General features: G+C 41.9%; 1 protein-coding gene across 2 annotated transcripts in view; it reads right to left on the bottom strand.

Annotated features, from left to right (window-relative positions):
* Positions 1–20,680, bottom strand: part of GSAP (gamma-secretase activating protein) — a 69,873-nt gene extending 49,193 nt beyond the window's left edge. For both annotated transcript variants that reach the window (XM_059712749.1, XM_059712750.1), the window contains exons 1-6: positions 20,469–20,680; positions 11,076–11,152; positions 9,773–9,829; positions 7,453–7,522; positions 7,090–7,143; positions 1,975–2,063 (exon numbers count right to left, since the gene is read on the bottom strand). In XM_059712749.1, coding sequence (XP_059568732.1) covers positions 1,975–2,063; positions 7,090–7,143; positions 7,453–7,522; positions 9,773–9,829; positions 11,076–11,152; positions 20,469–20,571 — 450 coding nt within the window. In that variant the 5' untranslated portion in view covers positions 20,572–20,680. The remainder of the gene's footprint in view (positions 1–1,974; positions 2,064–7,089; positions 7,144–7,452; positions 7,523–9,772; positions 9,830–11,075; positions 11,153–20,468) is intronic.
* Between the last annotated feature and the right edge of the window lie 815 nt (positions 20,681–21,495).

Raw genomic sequence — 21,495 nt, 5'->3', positions numbered from 1 at the left:
ACATCCAAGAGACAAAGCACAACACAGCCAGGGACTTTCCAAGAAAGGACAGTGAGTCACCGTGTGGCATGTGGTGGAGGACTTGCAAGCCTCAAAGAATGACTGCCCCTGGGAAGAAAAGGGGAGGCCACCCCACTCCTCCTCCTCGGTGCTCTCCCATATGTGACAAGCAGGCAGCCAGAAACCCATGGCCCGACGCTGTCAACTGTGATATGAGGGAACACTGGTCATGGGATGAGACCCCAGTGACTTAATTCTTTCATTATCAAAAGGTTTACGATAAATCAGCAGGTTTGTCTTGCAACATGAAAGCTTACTAGAGAAGATTCACCAGTGAATTTCATTTTTTCCCCTCCAAACTTGAAAGCATACTGAAAGGACACAACCTTTAACGTCCCTATGGTATAGTTGGCAGCCTCTCTACAGACTAGGAACATTTTTTACAAACTATATTACCTGGTGTCCTAACTTTTCACAACGACAAATTGGAAATAGAAACGGTCAATTTTAAAAATTATTTGTAGCCAGGTTTCCCTTTTAGAACTGAAAAACAAAACATTAACTATATACCATTCTTCATAGCAATAGCTTCACCATTATAAAATAGATAGCAAGTGCAGAATTCAGCTACAAAAATGATACAGAACTTATTATCTCCTGACTTGTGAAATGGGGCACATCAAGCAGGGTACTTTGAGTCCTGGGAAGAGGAGAAGCAAAAATGAGTGACACCACATGCATAACGGAAGAGTAGATGCTCAGTGTCTCAACACAAGGTGGTACTCCCACAGGAGATGGCCTGGCCCCCCCTGGGGCCACACAGGTGGCAGGGCATGCTCGCTTAGGACTGCGACCTGGACGAAGGTGCCGTGGAGTTCTAAGCCTCTGCCTGGCCCTTGTGCGGCGATCAGTGAGAACATGATTTTGAAAGTCCCACTTAGGTCCCTCTTTTTCTTTCTTTTATGAAGCAACCCTAGAGCAAGGCCTAGAAGTCAGAATACAAATCAACAGGCTGCAGACACAGCTCCACAAAAACCTGCAAGGTCTGGGGTATTTTTTATTTTATTTTACTTTATTTTTTGCATTGTGAGTAAGAAGCTATAAAGACATTAAGGAGCCAAAACCGGTTTGGCTCAGTGGATAGAGCGTCAGCCTGTGGACTGAAAGGTCCCAGGTTCGATTCCGGTCAAGGGCATGTACCTGGGGTGTGGGCACATCCCCAGTGGGAGATGTGCAGGAGGCAGCTGATCGATATTTCTCTCTCATCGATGTTTCTAACTCTCTATCTCTCTCCCTTCCTCTCTGTAAAAAATCAATAAAATATATTTTTTTAAAAAAAAGACGTTAAGGAAATATTTATCTTCACAGATATGGAGCTTCGCTTGTTCACAGTCATCAGTGGAGAGTTCGCATGATAGGGGTGTAGGTGGGTGTCTAATTATCCACTGGAACTATCTGGAAGATGCACCTCATGCTGCAGGGGAACTCTCAAAGGGCACCCGGTTAGGATCCAAACCTCAGCTCTAGAAATGTGTGCCCTGGGTAACAAATTCTCCACCGTTCTGAACATGTCTGCAAATGACTGTGAAAGGACCAGGAGTACTGATTTTGGGTTACAAATAAATTTTAGCAGAATTTGTCAATTCAGAAGGAGCAAGCCAGGAGGGCTGCCTCTATCTAGTCCCCTGCATTGTTCACACAGTGCTTCTACGTCCACTCCACGGAGCTGATGAATTACGGGGTTAAGTCATTTAATCAGACAAAACATGATCCAAAAGAGACAGAGGAACCAGGATTATTTTAAAGATTTCCATGTTTGCAAAGGAAGAGCTGACAATTCCTGCCATACCATTTATCAGAGGGCTTTGAGGGTAAAATGTAACGAAGTATGTGAAGGCACTTGGTAAACACCGTTGCCTCTAGGTTCAGGCCTTTTGATTAATGTGATAAGTGTTAAATGACAAGCTCACTCACCTGAACCCAAACACAGCTATCCACTGCTTTCAGAACCTTCACATTGTTGACGGGGTGGATTTCAACCAACAGAGTTAAGCACTTGGATCCTACAAAGTAAAGGAGGCTTTTAGAAACGAAGACCAGAAAATCGCACATTATTTTCTCCACATAGGTCTGAACTTGGAAAATGCACATGTGTTGCCTGTTGTATCACACAAAGAAAAATAATTTTCTTAAAGTTTACTGTGACATTTCTTAGAACCCCAAACAGACACAGAAAACATCATAAAGGAGAGGCCGGTGCACACGGAGTGAGGAACCAGTGCCTCCCATTCCTCGGCCACTTTTAGCGCAGCTTCGCGGGCCCTCGCAGCTTCTAAGTCTAAATAAGACAGTTTACTGCAGCGTCACTCCAGCTCTGCAGCACGGTGGCAGCTGCGGTTTGTGGGTGGAAATACGAAGATACTCCTGATGCATGAACATGGTTGAGCTGACAGCACCCATCAGTAGGACAGGGACTTGGCTTCCCTCAGGAATGGGCAGAGCTGCTCTGATAAACACCCACTTATTTCCTCAGTGTCACTTTCAAGCAAATGTCAACAAAGATAGCAGCTAGGAGGAAGTCCTTGGACACAGGCTGTAATGGGATTATCGCAAATATCCAAATATAGGCCAGAAGTTCCCCTCCCTCAAGATTAAACTTCAAAAGGAGTTGCCTTATAGTTGAGTTCTTATAAAGACTACTGTTCTCTGGTACTTTTCAATGACTTCATTTTGAATGACAATGTATAATTTGGGGATAGCACAGCAGCCTAGAATGGAATCAAAGCCAGTTTTCATTCACTATTTAAGAAAGTAACCTGACAGCACTCTTCATTTAATTTTTTAAAAAAGGCAAAGAATGTAAAACAATTTCTGGGATAGTCCTCCTAATTGCAAGGACTGGACATCTCTATAACTTGCCTTTAAAGATTACTTACAAATCAAGACAGTGAGTGAGTTATTACGTGGGATCACAAGTATATACAACAGAACAAGAAAATCAAATGTTGTTTGGTCAATGGGTACTTGTAACTTCGAATAAAAATCCAGGATCATACACTGATTTAAAAGGACTGTATTCCCAATAAATGGGATAGAATAAAGGTGAGGTGCTTTAGGAATTTGCCTGGTGACTCAAAAAAATGGTTCTAGGAATAAAAAAGACCATGGTGTCAAAGATGCTTGTGATGAAAATAGAATAGAAATGTTCTGTGAAATGTGAGAATGAAGACAATTATAATTGAAAAGTAAAAAATTATTTTTTTAAATGTGAACATAAAAAGAAAAAGCAATTTTCCTTATTGAAATAGGAATATTTAGGGGTAAAATCGGCAGGTTTAGGGGATTTTTATAATTAAGGGGGTCCATGGAAGAAACACAGGGCTACAGAGCTACAAGGGTTACATTTCCATAAGACAAGGGAATTTGAAGAGGCAGCAGTTACATTTCCATAAGACAAGGAAGTTGGAAGCAGCAGAAGTTACATTTCCATAAGATAGGGGAACTGGGAGTAGCCAAAGGTCTATATTTACAAAATAAAGAAGAAGGGCCTCACATGCCCCATGTGAGGTTTGACCTTTGAGCTCAGGAGTTGCTATAGTGACCAAATCAAAGGGGAATAGTGGCCAATCAGAGGGGATGGTGAGGCACAAAAACTGTAGCCTTTATAAACTGGGGGAAAAGGAACTCGGTGGGACTCTTTCCCCCTCCCTACGTGGGAATCTGTGCTGTGGGACTCTTTCCTCCTCCCCACATGGGAGTCTGTACTTGTTCTTCAATAAATTTCCACTTTTGCTATACCATCTTCCATCAGTGGTTTCATTCTCTGACTCTGACAGACAAAGAATCTGGGGAAGCCATCCTGCCCAGGGGAAAACTGTGTGTTCCAGTCCAAAATTCCCATCTCGTTATTATTTTACTAGAGGCCCAGTGTGCAAAAATTAGTGCACTTGGGGCGTCCCTCAGCCCGCCTACACCCTCTCACAGCCTGGGAGCCCTCAGGGGATGTCCACCTGCCAGCTTAGGCCCTCTCCCCAGGGGATTGGGCCTAAGCTGGCAGTCAGACATCCCTCTGGCAGACCAGGAGCCCTTGAGGAATGTCTGACTGAGCTGCCGAGGAGGCAGGAGAGGCTCCTGCCACCACCACTGCGCTCGCAGCCATCAGCCTGTCTTGTGGCTGAGCCGAGCTCCTCCTGTGGGAGCGCACTGACCACCAGGGGGCAGCTCCTGCATTGAGCATCTGCTCCCTGGTGGTCAGTGCGCGTCATAGCAACTGGTCTTTCCCGGTCATTCCACCATTAGGGTCAATTTGCGTATTACCCTTTTATTATATAGGATGTTCTTTTAATTTGGTATAACTACATTAACATATTAAGTAGTGCGGCTGGCATCTGACTATTTTATTTCTTGCCCTAAAAGCTTATATATTTTAACTGGGGGAGAAAAAACTTTGCGGGGGGAGGGGCAGGCAGGGGAATCTTCTCAGTGGAAAAAAGGAATCACTTTATGTTTACCCTTTTTGGCAGTGAATTGTACCCAAATGAGATAACCAGCTATCAACTAAATTAACTTGCCTGAAAATGGGAGGATTTTCAAGGACAGAAGCCATTTTCCTACACTAATATTTCCCTTCTTTAGAGCAGCAGAGAGACGTCTAACTAATATAATTAGCATAATAAGAATAATTGTGCCAAAGGGCATTTCTCTCAGTAACATACCATGTGTTTTCACAGTGTACCAGGAAGCACTCTGAATTAAGATTCCGGAGACATCAGTTCTAGTGTAAGCTCTGCCACTAACCTAATATATACCTTTCGGCAAGTCACAAAGATTTCTAGGCATCCCTACCTTATTATTTAAAAAATAAAATGAAGAACCACAGGACCAGATTATTCCTACAATTACTTTCAACCATAAAAATCCCATGGTTCCATGAAATGTCTAAAATTGTCTTAAGAATTTAGGGAATCCAGCTATCAGTGGAGACTGGGAGGGCATCCCTGAAGGGAAAGACGGGGCCACAGGCTATGGGCATCCAGGAAGTAGAAACAACAGGATCAAAAGCTACAGCAGGGAATGAACTTCGAGGGCATGATGCTAAGTAAAAAGTCAGACAGTCCTGGCCAGTTTTTCTCAGTGGTTAGAGCTCGGCCATGGATGGAAGGGCTGTAGGTTCCATTCCCAGTCAAGGGCTCGTACCTGGGTTTTGAGTTTGTTCCTAGTTCTAGTTGGAGTGCATGCAGGAGGCAACCAATCGATGTGTGTCTCTCTCTCATCAGTGTTTCTCTCTCTCTCTCTCTCTCTCTCTCTCTCTCTCTCTCTCTCTCTCTCCCTCCCTCCCTCCCTCCCTCCCTCCCTCCCTCTTTCTCTTTCCCTCTTTCTTCCCCTTCCTCCTCCCTAAAAATCAATGGAAAAAATATTCTTACAAAATAGAAAATAACTAGGAGGGGCAGGGACCTAATCCAGCCTTGTGATTGGGAAGAATACAAGCAACTGGGCCTGTCTCTCCTTGGTAAAGGGATGTATTCTCCCAGGAAATCAGGGTCGTATCCTGATTTTGTTCATACCCTTGTTTTAAAGGTCAGGACACCAATATCTTAGATCCTATTTCGCTTAAGCTCATCCAGTTCCATTACCTCTGATGTGAGCATTAAGAAGAGCAGAGAATGCTAAGAGCAGGACAGGGCACCGAAGAGGGAAGAGGACTGCTGCAGCTCTCAGTGTAACATGGCAGGAGGGAAGGCTGGGTGCGTAATACATGAGATTTCAGACATTGCATCCCGCTCACCAACATCTCCCAGAAACTCTTCTGCTGAGGATGAGAAGGTCCTACCCAGACTTGAGTCCCTCTAAGCTGGCTCTGTGGGAGCCCAGGACCGCCTCATAAGCCTCGTGTGGAAAGTATGTAAAAGGGTTTCTCCATTACATGCAACTGCAGGTGAATACATCCAAGTGGGAACTATGCTAACAAAAGAAGGAGTTTAAGTGCCGAATAAACAGAGCAGATGGAACACACTGCAGGATTGGAATAGCAAGAGATTGAAATGAGATCCACTAGGCCAGAGGTTGAAAAATGGGAGTCCATAGGCTAGATTCAGCCACAGATGGTTATCATTGCCCAAGGAGAATTTTTAAAAAATATTTGAGCCAACATTTAAAAGTAAAATTTTTGCATCAACATCCATACTTGTCTTTTTTTAAAAAGAAAATCCTTACCTGAGGATATGTTTTAATTGACTTTTAGAGATAAAGGAAGGGAGCGAGAAAGAAACATCAATCGATTGCCTCCACACATGCCCCAACCAGGGATCGAAACCGAAATCCAGGTATGTGCCCTGACCAGGAATCGAACCCACAACCTTTTGATGTACGGGACGATGCTTCAAACAACTGAGCCACCCAGCCAGGACCATAATTCTCTTGATAAACTGAAAGCTGATCCCAGTGGGCTTCCTTCGGAGAAGGGGCACATGCTCAATGGGGCGTCCCCCCCCACCACTAGTCCCTATAACTCCCCCTCAGGGCAATTGCCACACCTCTTTGCGAACCCCTGTATCCTTAGCAGAATGCATAGTGCCTGACCCACTGCAGGCATTCAATATTTCTTGGGTTCTGAGCAGAGAAACGGATATTATAAAATGTTAAAAGGATGGCAGGGGGGCCTCACATAGATAACAAACTATGAAGTGGGCCTCGACAAATGTGTAGAATTGATTTTATATTTAGAATTGATGGACTCCTCATATTGCATTATGCATTGGTCAATAGTTAACCAGATATTTTTTTTGTAAATGGTATTGTTAAAGAAATACCAAACTTTTACCCTTTACGTCAGCTCCTGCCCATGGGGTTCTAATATTTCTCAATGTGTACTTTGCAGGTGCTAATTGCCTTTTTATACTCCTGCCGTTTACTGTTATAATATTTTCTGTACTTTCTTGTTTACTTGAAAAAAATTTAAACTCTTTCACATGCTTGACCTTTACCTTTTCATTCTGAGATAAAGCTATTTGTAAAGATGCCTGAAATTGGACTAAGTCGTTCAATAAATCTTCATCTATCAGTAAGCACTAGAAAGTATAATTTCATTACCTGGTTGAAGCTCATTCTTTCTTCCTTCTTTAGTAGATTGAACTAAACTTGCAGCTAATGGAAAAAAAAATAAGTCATTAGCAAATGATTCATGCAGTGGCTTGTTCAAGTTTACTATTTGCTATGTGAATTAAGTGAGGGCTCAAAGCATCTGTCAGGGATGATTAAGGAGGAATACCAGGCAATCTTTTTTTGTAAGCAGACTCAACAGATTCTTTATTTCACATCTAATCCCCTAAGAGCTTCTCTTCACAGAAAATCATTGTAATACACTAATCAAATATTGTAAAAATTCATTACTTTGAAACTCAAAAAAAATGTAATTTAGTTCTTGACATGTAGCATTAAAAGAGTTCAACTTACCAAGCAAAGTTCTCTCACTGTTGACAGAGCAACTGACAACTTGCAAGTCTTTCTCGAACGTATAGAGATGCTATTAAAATAAAGCATTTTTTAATTGGGGGTTTTATATACAGATTCCCATTTAGCTATCTACAAAATATCATTGTGGCGAACATTTTACTAAAGAACCCTCAATGAACCAGTTTATTCATACTGAGGAATTTCTGATTATTTTTTAAGAAAAAAAAAATGTGCTATTGCAGGCCATGTTTGGCACTGAAACTTAGCAGTGAGGGGCACAGACCTTGGAGCCAAACTAGACCCAGGTTTTAATCCTGACTCTGCCACTTGCTAGCTGTGTGGCTTTGGACAAGTTACTCAACCTTTCTATCCTCCCATCAGTAAAATAGGAATCAAAATGATTCCTATTATCTTATGAAATTGTTAGAAGGATCGAGTGAGATGATCCATATGAAGCACTTAATACAATGTTTGCCATACATAAGCACCCAAATGTGAGTTATTAAAATTACTGAGGCAAGTAAAGTTTTAATCAAATTATTTAACATGATATAACTAGCCATGTCTAAGAGACTCACAAGTACATCTCTTATAGGACTCTTGTATTTAGTGCATTGGCAAAGTAATCTATCTTTATTTTTATTGTCTTGTTGCTGTTTGAAATTTTGCAAACATTTGTTCCGTTTCCTTGAATATTAAAGAAAATGAAAATGGTCACTCAGAAGGAGGATGTGAGGCACAGATTGAGGAACTGGAGACAATTACTTATATTGGGCAAACTTATAAAGTACACTCAGAGGATAAAGAAAACAAAGAGTCTTAGATGTCAGAGGAGAATGGGTTAAGACAGCGGTTCTCAACCTGTGGGTCGTGACCCCTTTGGGGGTCGAATGACCCTTTCACAGGGGTCACCTAAGACCATCGGAAAACACATATATAATTACATATTGTTTGGGGGATTAATCACTATGCTTGAATTATGCTCAATTTGTAACAATGAAAATACATCCTGCATATCAGATATTCATAACAGTAGCAAAATTACAGTTATGAAGTAGCAACAAAAATAATTTTATGGTTGGGGTCACCACAACATGAGGAACTGTATTAAAGGGTCGTGGCATTAGGAAGGTTGAGAACCAGTGGGTTAAGAGAAACAATAAATAGTAGAAGTATTAAGAAGGTAATTAGTACCAGCAGGCAAAAAAAGCACTGAGAACACATGAGAATCCTATGGCCAGAAGTTGGTAAAAAAAAAATTGGGGGAAGTCAGAACACACTAAATTACAGAAAATGAACTTTGAATAAGAACTAAGAATAAGAAGTCTCTGAATTTATGTGAGAATGTTTGGTTTCCTTTGACTCTTGCTCTAATTGAGGAATTCTAATTTGCAAGTAAGAAGAATCATGGATGTATACACAAAATGTTTAGTGTTTTATCCTTTTAAGTATAAAATAACACGAGCATAATCTCCATATTTAAAACATGTAAACACTACCAAATAAAAAGTCAAAGCGCTCCGTTATGCTCACTCAGTCCTAACTCTCTTCTAAAATGAAACATGATGGTAATTTGCTCTTTTTTTAGTCTTCTGGAGTTTTTAAAATGAGTTTTTAATATATATTTATGCACATGTGTAACATAGTTTTCCTGCAATTTTTTAAAACATAAATGGAATTCATTACCCTGGCAACTTGTTTTGTTCATGTAGCAATGTTTTGTGCCAGTGTACATTTTCAGACGTCTTAATCCCTTAACAGTTGTAGATTGTTTTTATATGGGCACCAAATGACTTCCTCCCATTTGCCCCCCAAACTGGACAAGCCTATCACATTATCTAATGCCTTATGTGGGTGGCTTGGGGAAAATTTGAGAAAAGCAGACTAGGTTCTATACCTGGGTCTTTGAAAAGTGAGGTAAGTGAAGGTTAACAGAAGCAGAACTCAGAGCTAGAGGTCGCTGTGAGATCCTGAGCTTTTAGGGGCACACAAACCTTGGAGAGGGCACTGGACTCCCTACATTCCTACAGAATATCGGATAATTGGCCTGAGCCAATTTAGCTTAAATCTCAAAGGACTAAGAGACTTCAGCTGATGTTTTGGTGCAAAAGACTTTGCACTTAGAGAGAGAGAGAGAGAGAGAGAGAGAGAGATAATGGTGCTAAGAGAGTTAAGGGAGAAGAGAAGGCAAAGAAATAAAAACTAAAATTTTAGAAAATAAAATGAGAATGTGAATCCAGAAAAAGGAGGCAGAAAGAAGGAAAACTGTAAAAGCAGTAAAGTAACCAATGAGTAATTTATAATCCACGGTGATTTTTACCTCATTTTGTCTGGTCTGGCAATCATATAATCCAAAGACGACATTCCCCTTATCATCCTAAAAAAAAAATGCAACGAGGTGTTTATTAAATGTCATTGTTTAGAAAGTTAGGATGTTACAAGTTTTAAAACAAACCTGCAAGAAGGCAATCAACATTGGCAACAAGCACTCTGAAGGCAGCATGCTGTGCCCATCAGAAAGGGACGGAACCTATTTCAACTCCTCCTCTGGGCTCAAAGGGTAAAATGCATCGAGAGTGTACAGCTCACTGCGTTCGGGGCACACTGCAGGACTGCGCATGGTGAAGGGGCGAATCTCTTTGTACTTCTATCTATTTAAGAGGATATATATAATGAATATTGGGAGTTGCTATATCAAGGCCATGATGTTCTTAGAAATAAAATGTTTTTAATCATATGGTTTCTTAAATGCAGCCTGCTTATAGATACAACTTAAAACAATAACTTTTTAAGCAAAAAAAAAACGTACAGTGATACAACTGTGCAAAACAAACTGGCCACTGAAATTATTTTCATGTTTCTCTACCATAATAAAATTATCAGTAAAGTTAAATTCTCTTTCCTTGGAACACTTAACATTGAATATGCCTTGTTGCCCGGCTGGAGTGGTTCAGCTGGTTGAGCAATATCCTACTGTTTACACCTAAAGGCTGCCTGTTCGATTCCAGGTCAGGGCACATATCTGGGTTGCAGGTTCAATCCCTGGTTGAGACATGTACAAAAGCCACCCGATCGATGTTTCTCTCTCCCCTCCTCTCTTTCTCTCTCTCTCTCTCTCTCTCTCTCTCTCTCTATCCCTTACTCTCTCAAGCATGTCCTCAAGTGAGGATTTAAAAAAAGAAAGAAAATACATTGTTAAATAATAATACCTCAAAAATCTTAGCATATATCTAAGTCTAAACACATGATGCAGAATAATCATATTTTACATTTCCTCAAAGATAAAAATTTAACATATTAATTGTGCTTAAACATCTTCTACTGGGCACTTTTTCTCTAGAAAATGGAACTTTTCATTTATTAAAAAAAAAAACCTGAGTACTATATCAGACATTATGCACAGTTTTATTTTATTTAAAAAGGACTGAATTTAAATCACCCCATTGAATCTCCAAAAATAAAAGAAGTGACATATTAAAGGTTAAATGTCAACAAGAATTATTTGTTACCCCTCAGTAAAACAGAGCATAAAATTTTAAAAAGAGACTACAAATGGTTAATATAATAGTAAATTTTATACTATGTATATGTTACCACAATGAAAAAGAGAGACATAGACATACCTTATAGGTATAGATTATATTTCCATTTCTTTCAACATTTAATACACGTAAACTCTCATAATTATTTTCTAAAACACCTGAAAGACAATAATAGTAAGTTAATACCTAGCAGGAGATGTTTAAGAGCATATCTAACAAATATACATATATACATATATATGTGTATATATATGTATGTGTATGTATGTGTGTGTGTGTGTGTATAAAGCCAAGTACAAAGAATACATACTGATGATTCTATTATATAAAGTTTAAAAACAGGCAAAGCTAATCTATTGAATGAGAGGTCAGAATAGTAGTGACCTTTAAGGAAGAGGGAAGGAGTAGTGATTGGGAGGTATAGCGGGAGCCCCCTGAGGTGCTGGCATGTTGTATATACTGCTATGCTCACTGTGTAATAGCTCACTGAGCTGTACACTCTTGTCCTGTATACTTTTCTGCATGTATGTTATACTTCAATCAATTTTAAGCACTATTAGCTTTTGCTTTATGTATGTTATTCATTAGGGGCATAGAAATGTAGAACTGCTATTGCTTCCTGGTGGATTAACCTGTCAGAAACTCAGCAGAGCTGTCACAGTAGCAGATTACAGCAAAAAGCTAATAAGAGCAAGTAACAGTCAAGCCTTTAACACTTACTGTGATCGTAAAGCAAAAGGTTAAACCAGAGAAAACACCCAGTCTGTTTCCCCATGAAATGGATGGAGGATCAGGCAGATCAGCAGAGAAGTGGGGATCTCTCACTGCTCAGGGGGCCTCCAACAAAAGGCTCCTCAGCATTGTGGACCCAAGGGCTCAGGGAAGGAGGAGGGAGAAGAGCTAAGTGTGGAGAAGTACTGAGTACTGAGTCAAAGGGGAGAAAAAGTATCTTCAAGGTTCCCCTCCTTTTCCTGCTCAGGTGGTTTGTGCAGAGGCTCCTAAGGAAGACCTCTACTTCAGGTTCCTGAAGAAAACCCTCTGGGCTGGGAATTATGTATAATTTTATGGTCCACCAGGAGGGCCTGGGCTGCAACTCCCTTTAGGGACTGAAGGGCCCTGGCCATGCACCAAGTCTGGTTTGGGGAAGGCAGCTTTCCCCCAGGAGGCCTGCCAAGTAAAGCTTTTGTGATTGCATATGGTTGGGCTTGGAAAAAAATCACACACAGGTTTTTAACCAGGAGGAGGTGGGCTAGTCAACTCTTTCATTCATTATAAAATGTCTTTTAACTTTAAAAATTCTTTTTACTGTAAAGACTACTTTTTCTGATATCAGTATAGCTACATCAGCTTTTTTTGTTTGTTTGTTTTGGAACAGAATAGAGAGGCCAGAAACTGATCCAAGCCATTATGCTATTCTTTTATTAGTTACCCTAAAGATTATAACATGAACCCTTAACTTACTATGCTTTAATACTATGTGGTACCATGAAATTTGAATCAACTGAAACTTTCACCCACTGCTAATGGGACTGTACATTGAAAAACTGGCAGCATACACTGAAATTGAACATAGATGCCTCAGCAACTGCACTTGTACATATATCCCAACAGAAATATATGCATATTTTGAAAGATAACACATCCCGTTAATAGCCAAACCGTGGAATATTATGCAACAATAAGAAATAATTTGCTATAACATACAACATAAATAATTGACCAAAAGAAGCCCAGATCCTATCCTCTCCCAAAAAAATATCATAAACTGTATGATCTAATTTATACACAAGTTCCAAAAAAAAGGCAAAATGAATCTATGGTGCTAGATGAGTGATAGCGTGAAAGGAGCACGAGTGGGACCTTGGGAGTTTATTAGTGTGCTCTTTCCTGCTCGGAGTGCGAGGTGCATGGGTGTTTCACTTATGATCTGTGTACTTTTCTGTTGGAAAGCCATATTTTAATGGAGGATATAAAGATTCCTAACATAATACATTTAACATGTAAGTTAACTGAGTGTCATGTTTCTTCTAAAATTTTAGGCTATTTCATCCAACTCTATAGTTAGAGGACTTAAATACCGGTAGATACAACATCTATAATTATCATTATTGATTAAGGAGAAATATCTCTTTCCCCAATTTCCTCAAAATTAATTGCTTTAACTTGACTCATTTTCCTCACACATGAATAGTGTTTTAGACGTTAAATATTAGGACAAGTTCCAATATTTAGACAAAACATATGCAAAATACCCTATAACTCATAGCAAATTTCAGTTTGTGTTTCCGATTAAAAAGGAAAAAATAAGGTTAAAAAAATAAAGATAATTGGGGAGCTGGTCCCCTGCACCAGAGCTGGAGGTGGGAACCATTTAGAGACAAAGCATACGTTTCATTGAGAATTTAGGAATCATCCTGAGAGCTCGCTTCCCTCCTGACAGGAAGAAGTTGCATGATCTTCTGGGGGCAGGACAAAGAAAGGAGAGAAGTGTTTTTTATACATGGTATACATACTGTTCAATGTATATTGGGCTGTCAGACACATTTCCCACTGATTAAAAATATAAGCTTCCTGCCCTGACTGGTTGCTCAGTGGTTAGCAGCTGTGGGCAAACTACGGCCCGAGGGCCAGATCCGGCCCGTTTGAAATGAATAAAACTAAAAAAAAAAAAAAAGACCGTACCCTTTTACGTAATGATGTTTACTTTGAATTTATATTAGTTCACACAAACACTCCATCCATGCTTTTGTTCCGGCCCTCCGGTCCAGTTTAAGAGCCCATTGTGGCCCTCGAGTCAAAAAGTTTGCCCACCCCTGGGTGAGAGCGTCAGCCCACAGACCACAGGGTTACAGATTGGATTCCGGGTCAAGGGCACATACCTCAGTTGCAGGTTCAATCCCCCGTGACCCGACCAAGGCCACATGGGGGAGGCCACCAATCGATGGGTCTCTTTCACATTGATGTTTCTCTCTCTTTCTCTTCCTACCCCACTCCTCCCTCCCTTCCACTCTCTCTAAAAATCAATGGGAAAAATACCCTCAGGTGAGGATTAAAAAAAAAATAAGCATAATTACTTGGTCTCTTCAAAGAATAACATGATTCAATCAGATTGCTACTGAATAGCACTTCACAATTTTCAGAGTTCTTATTTCTATTTCATCCACACTATGTAAGGTATTATAGGTCCATTGTAATGATAAAACAATTGAGTTTAAATAAGGTTAAGACACTTATGGCCAGTATCATACATGGAAAAAAGTGGCACAGACTAAATTCAAACCTTAGAAAATGGTAAAGAGAATGAATTAATTTCCTGTACCACACTTACAATGGGAAAATGGATAATTACTGAAAAGTCCTTTTACAGTAGATTTTGTGGACATCTAAGGAGAATTTCAGTGAGTTTCTTTTCGCCCTGCACATGACTCAAAACTTCTGGAATGCAATGAGTCAATACTTTGAGCAGTGTTTCTTTTTCTTTCAAGATTTTAAAGATAATGAGAGACTTTTTCCAAAATACACTTAAAAGGTTTCAGCTAAGATAAGAAACTCCTTGACAAGAAATCTTGCTAAGAAAATCCAATTTCCGCCCTACCCGGTTTGGCTCAGTGGATAGAGCGTCGGCCTGCGGACTGAAGGGTCCCAGGTTCGATTCCGGCCAAGGGCACGTGCCCAGGTTGAGGGCTCAATCCCCAGTGGGGGGCGTGCGGGAGGCAGCCGATCAATCATCATTGATGTTTCTATCTCTCTCTCCCTCTTCCTTCCTCTCTGATATCAATAAAAATATATTAAAAAAAAAAAAAAGAAAATCCAATTTCCTTGCAAAAGCACATCTATTTTTCAAATCACTAAAAGATTAAAGAGAAGACTATTCTCCAAAAAGTACAGATCACAACAAATGGTATATGCTTATTCCTTTAAACCACTAGTTCTCAACTCTGGCTGTGCACTAGAACCATCCTGAGAGCTTTTGAAAGAACATTAATCCCCAAGCTCTCCTCCACAATACTCTGATTTTATTGGGCTGGTGAGGGGCCTCGTCTCTTGTGTATGTGTTGCTAAGTTCCCCAGGTGATTCTAATGTGCATCGGGGCTGGGAACCACTAGCCTACATACAGGGTGTCCCCCCAAAAATGTATTCACACTTTGAATAATTATAAAGGCAATGTTTATTAAAATACATTTCATTTTCAAAATGTAATAGAATCAGCTGTTAAAACGTGTGAATACATTTTTGGGGGGCACACTGTATTTATAATATACAGGAGTGGGCAAAAGTAGGTTTACAGTTGTGAGTATATGAAATAGTTTTTCTTGTATTATTAATTATTGTATTATTTTCCAGATGAACTACTGTAAGTGTACTTTTGCCCACCCTTGTATATTAAATGATATTCATTATATAGCATAACTAGGACTAGCTTATAATGTAACCATGTGAGACAGTTGAAAGAAATAATAAAAAGAATACCTTCGAGGGTCTGTTAGGTAGCAATAACTGCAGTTTAAATAATCCTTCAGGGATGTACTAGGTTCTCATCTCAAAAACATTTGAATTAGACAAACTGGACATTGTGGGAAATTCGGAGACCAACGTCTCAACACACACCATTAACACAACACTCATCGGAGCCCTTCTTCCCCGGATTAGTTGCTCATGTTTTAGGCACACCCTTTTAAAAGAACTATTTAATAACCTCTCTGCTTATTCATCCTGACTCTTCTCCCAGTGGTTCATCACCGGAAAGTCCAGAGGAGGAAGTTTAGCAATTCCAAATGAGGAAATGAGGTTTCACCTTACATAAAGACTCAGTGCTCATGGAAAAAAAAAAAATGTAGCATTTTGATTGATAAGACACTTGCATAAATAAACATACTAAAGAAAAGGAGAGTACCTAGATACTAAAGGTGTTGGCAAGTCATTACTCATGGAAAGTTGAAGCTGGTTTGCCTAATTCACATAAATCCTCAGGTTCCCAGTGACCAGATATTATAATTCCTAAACTTATGAAGTGAACACCATTATATGATTTAAAATTCACATTATGAATAAAAATGAGACAAGGCAAGGATAGGGTGATTGTTAGGAAGCAATAAAAAGATATGAACAGGAGAAAAGGAGACTAGGGAGGGAAAAGGAGAGACAGTGCTGAGAGGACAGTAAAACAAAGAATGATCAAGAAGCCAGAAAAGGAGGCCCGTGTCTGTGTGGAAACTGATGTGTGACAGAGCCTTTGCTGTCACTGAGAAGTGGCAGGGCTGTTTGGTTAGTGATTCTACAACAATTAGCTACTAACATGGAAAAACAATAAAACTGGATTCCCATATCATAAATTTCCATATGGATTAAAACAAAATATGAAGAGAAAAAGCTATAGTAGAAGTTAATGTAAAAATGTCTTCACGCCTACTGAATAGGGGAGGATTTCTTTTAAAGATTCTCAAAAAGCATAAACCACAAAGGAAAAGACTCATAAATTCGACTACTAAAATTAATTGTGTATCAAAGGTACCATCATGAACTTAAAAAAAAAAAGAGTAACATTGAGAGAAAATATTTGCAACAGACATGATGACTAACAGACTAGAATCCAGAATACATTTTTCAAAAACCCTTAAAAATAAATTTGAAGAAAAACACCACACGGTGAAAAAGTGGACATAAGAATGACAGACATCTCATGAAAGGGGAAGCTCAAATGGCCAATCAGTGTATAGATACTTAACCTCAGACAACAATTAAATAATATTTAGACCCACCCATTTGTCCAAAAAAAAATCTAAAATATGGAAACATTAAGAGCTTGTGAGGATACAGGATACCAAAAACATCTCTATACTACAAATGGGGTTATTAATAAGTTCCACTACTTTGGAAAGTGATTTGGCACTATCCAGGAAGAATGAAGATGTGCAGAGCCGATGACTCAGCAGCTCCACTGTCAGACATCCAGCCGAGAGAACCTTGCACACTGTGCACCAGGCCACATCCACAAGGGTAGTAAAAGCGCTGACTGTGACAGCACATCCCAGAAACCTCCCAGAAGTCACCAACAAGAAAAGGGGGTTAAGGGCAGATGGGTTCTCGGGGAAGCGGTCTGAGACCGTTTAGTATCCGGGATGTTTGTGAGGGAGTGCTTAGTAAAGTGGGATTCAAACATGCAGGAGGAAGGAGAAGTCAAGATGCAATGGAGGCCCATTAGCTTTAGGCGACCTCAGGGTCCTCCACCGGGGAACCCGTAGAACTGAAACGGATGGTCAAAGTTGTCCTATTTTAAGTCAAAATGGCCAGGCCTTTATACCCCACCTCACACGCTAATTAAAAGTGGTCCACACCCAAAAGATCAGTCAGCCCTCTGTCAGAGCAATCCCTGAAGGTCTGACAGCAGAAGACTATCTGCTGACCACTCTCCCAGCACCTGGGACAAGTTCTTCCTTGAAAGGAGGATCTAATGTTCACCATATTGCTGTATATTCACACGATGGAATACTATATAGCAGTGAACATTAATGACCTAAAGCTACAGCAGTCAACATGGATAAATCTCACAATATTGAGAAGAAAAAGAAGAAAAAAAAAATACAGATCGTTTGCTTTCATTTATTTAAAATTCACAAACAAGCAAAATTAATTGGGGGGAGGGGGGTTGGAGCTACCACCCACTGGTAATTATCAGTAGTAACAATTTCTGTCAGAGACATGAAAATTGAATCTCGAGTCTTGGCACCCCTCTCTGCCCTATTGCCTCCTACCAGGGACTAACAGAGCCCCTTGAAGGTGCTTAACAGTTATTGAAGAATAAGTTCAGTAATCAGAAAAAAACCTTTGTCACCTGTTCCTTCAAGCTAGGGTCTGAAAACTACCTGCACTGCAGTCAGCTGGGCAGCTGTTCTATAAAAAATTACCAATATTTTCCTTAGGGAAAATTACATATGGGTTAAAACTATAATTAAGATCAAAGGGATGTTAAAATATAAAAGTTTAAATGGTCATTACCTCTGGGAGATGAGGGATAGAGAGAGAAAAAGGATCCGATAGGGGACACAAGAGCCGCTCAAAGTCTTGATATTTTTCTGTTTTTAAGGTGGACCTATGGTTTGGTTTTGTTATTGTTATTATTTATAGCTTACGTGTATTAAAATATTCTTTTGGATAATTGTTTTAATTTTTAAAAGAACAAATATTTTCCTCATTTATTTCAGGAGAACCCATTTTCCCAAAGTTCAACCCAGAACCAGGAGATGCTGTAACCAAATCTGGTCGCCTTACTCCTTGACTCCTGACTGATTAAAAGAGGGAATTTCCATGGTTAGCCCTGGCTGTTTTGCCAGGAATATGTCATACTTCACCAGTGCTACCAAGCTCCACTATGAAATCTTCAATTGTATTTGTTGATGTAAAAAATCTTAAAGCTTCAAATTTAGATAGCAAGTGTGCAGGCAGGAGATATTACAATGGTATAATTATTCACAATTTACATTTGAAAAGCTGCGACTTTGAAAGGAAAATAATTTGCACAATGTGTGAAGTAATAGCTGTGCTAGAAATAAAATGGAATCCCAGACTCTCCCGCCAGTGCTACAAATTACAGCAGAAGAGAAATTAACTGGGGGGAAGGTTTTGAGCTACCACGCACTGGTAATGATCAGTAGTAACAATTTCTGTCAGTGTAACACGAATATCTCGCTAAGGTGCTCTGAAACAGCAAATAATTACCAATACTTTTAAAAATCTGGTATTTTTAGTAAGTTTACTTTCTGAGGCCCCAACTTTCTGTTGTTTAGTGGAGTGTCAATACACAAATTTCTATTTCTTCACAGATGAGTAAAAGACACAAGGAACCCAAAATCTAACTGGCTCACACAGAGATTTTCAATCAAAACACATATTAGGGAACATACGACTGTGGCATTTCACACTTCATCTAACTTCTCTTTTGCAGAGCTATGTAAGGCGGATGTTCAGAGAAAGGACCGCTTTGGGGTGGAAAGCGCTTTGGAGCTGCCTGCTGTATTTTTAAAAGGTAAACCATCAAACGCTCTTTGATATTCAGGCGACTTTTTTTTAATGTCCCCCAGAGTGAGAAGTTTTGCTAATAATGACACTAGTGACTAGTCATTAGTCAACTCACTAGTCAAACTCAAGCCTTGAGCTACAAAAACATGGCTCCTTATTTGGAACTAACAGCCAATAGGCCAAGACAAGGAACCCTACAAATATTCCACTGAAGCCTCAGGACAGTGTGAAGATATAAGGAAAGGATAGACACCTTCCACCAGAATTAAGGAGAAGGGAGTTGTATAAATGGGTCATTTGAGAGTCCTTCCCAAAAAATGTCCTCCAGCAGTCTACAGTATCTAATAGGGGAGACTGAGAGACAAGCACAGTTGGGATCCAGGGGTCTCACTTCTTTGAAGCTGAATGTAAGCCCTGAAGATGCACCATTGTACTCGTACACAACACACTTCTTACACACACACACACACACACACACACACACACACACACACACACCCCGCCTGGGAAATCACAGCGTTCCCCTTTAACGTTTTGATTGATCCATGCTGGGAAGGTTCAAACGTCACTTTTCTCTCTCTCTCTCTCTGATCAAAATCAAAACAAAGGATTTTTTGGTGAAGGGAGAAGTCTCCGCTGCCAGGATTGTATTCCGACCGCCCCGAGGAAGCTGGGCAGGAAACCTGAGCATCCATCGGCTGCCTGAGGCCGCCCCGGCTGCAGGTGGCGGGCTGGGCGCTGCTTTGGAAAACAGCGCGCTGTCGGCTCACGGCTCTCCGCTGAGGGCGGACCCGCGCCCTCCGGCACTTCACCCCCAAAGCGGCACGTCCCCTAGATCACAGACCCCGTTCCCACGGATGCAGGAGCGCGTCGCACCTACGTGGGGACAACCCGTGCCACTAAGTATTTATCTACGTTTCTTGGGGGCCGTGATTCTTTTCTTCCTCGGCGCCAAGAACTTCCAGAGCCCCGGGGGTGCTGAACCTTCCTGCCCCGGCAGGGGGGATGCGAATGGAGCGTAAGGAGCCGCCCTGCCCCGTGCCCGCAGCCTGGGCCAGGGGGCGCAGCCCCGCCGCGGCTCCCGCACGCCTCCCGCGGATGAGAACCTGCGGAGTGCCCCCAGGGCCCCCGCCTTGCTGCTGAAGGTGAATTACTCCGGCAACGAGCTAGCGGGAGGCGGGAGGCTGGAGGACTCGCTAGAAAAATCAATGCATCCCGGGGGTGGCCCCTCCGACGGTCTCCCAGCGGCCGGGGTGAGGGGGCCCAGCCCAGACCCCAACGGGGAAGCTCATGCCCGGGGCGCTGACCTTCCCAGGTTGGCGGGGGCCCGCCGGCTGCCCACGCCCTTCCGGTCTGGTCGGGGCCCACCACCCGCCTGGGAGCCCCCGAGGATGAACGGCCGACTCCCCGCCCGCCCGCCCCGGCTCCCCGCCACCCCGGACGCGCGCCGCCAGCACCTGCGCCGCCTCCGCGGACCCCAGCGCCCGCCGCCCGCTGCGCTCGCAGCCACGGAAGCACGTCCTTTCCGAGATCGAAGTCGGTGACCAGACGGAGAGCCATGGCCGGGACGCGGCCACGGGGCAGCTCTGGGGCCCCGCACCGCGGGCATTCCCGGCTCTGGGTTCGCCACCGGGTCCCTCTCCCCCTGCGCCCGCCCCTCCTTCCTCTCCCCGCCCCGCTAGCCGGCAGCTTTCGGTTCTGCCTGGTCCCGGCTGAGAAGCCCCAGCACCGCCTCCTCCCGGCCCACGCGGAGCACCCGAGCTGCGAGCTGGACGCGCAGGGCCCGGGGGGAAAGGGGACCGAGGCGCCGGGACCAGGCCCACCGGCCGGAACCTCAAGGTACACCCTCCGGGCGACGCACAGAAAGGGCTGGGGATCTGGGGGGTTTTAAGGGCTTTGCAGGAGATGTGGCTAAACCAATGGTTTCCAAACTGTTGCACATCAGGTGTGGGCGCCAGGCACCTTCCTTCCTTCTTTCCTTCCTTCCTTCCTTCCTTCCTTCCTTCCTTCCTTCCTTCCTTCCTTCCTTCCTTCCTTCCTCCCTCCCTCCCTCCCTCCCTCCCTTCCTTCCTTCCTTCCTTCCTTCCTTCCTTCCTTCCTTCCTTCCTTCCTTCCTCTCTCTTTATTTATTTATAATCCCCTGGTGATTCCACTTTGCAGTCAAGTTTGGAACCCGCTTGGCTAGACGTGTTAGTAACTGGGTCTTCTGAAAAGGTTCAAGTTCATGGCAGGGGCAGAGGTGAACCGCATTTGGGGCCTACTGGACCCAGTTTCAGGGTAGTAATGTCTTAGTAGTATAGGTAGTAAGTAGCAGCAGGAATCATGTGAATAGGATGCTTCTATTTAAGAGAGATAATGGAGACACCAGAAAGGGCTAATCAGCTTAACATAGACAGGTGTCTGTTTATGGGTTTCCTACCACTGGCTTCAGTGAAGCGGAATTGTTTAGGATTCTCTTTGCAATTGGCCTTTCAAAAGGTGCTC

Source organism: Myotis daubentonii, chromosome 10, assembly GCF_963259705.1.
Source record: "Myotis daubentonii chromosome 10, mMyoDau2.1, whole genome shotgun sequence".
Taxonomy (NCBI): Eukaryota; Metazoa; Chordata; class Mammalia; order Chiroptera; family Vespertilionidae; genus Myotis; species Myotis daubentonii.
This window is presented reverse-complemented; position numbering and strand designations above follow the sequence as displayed.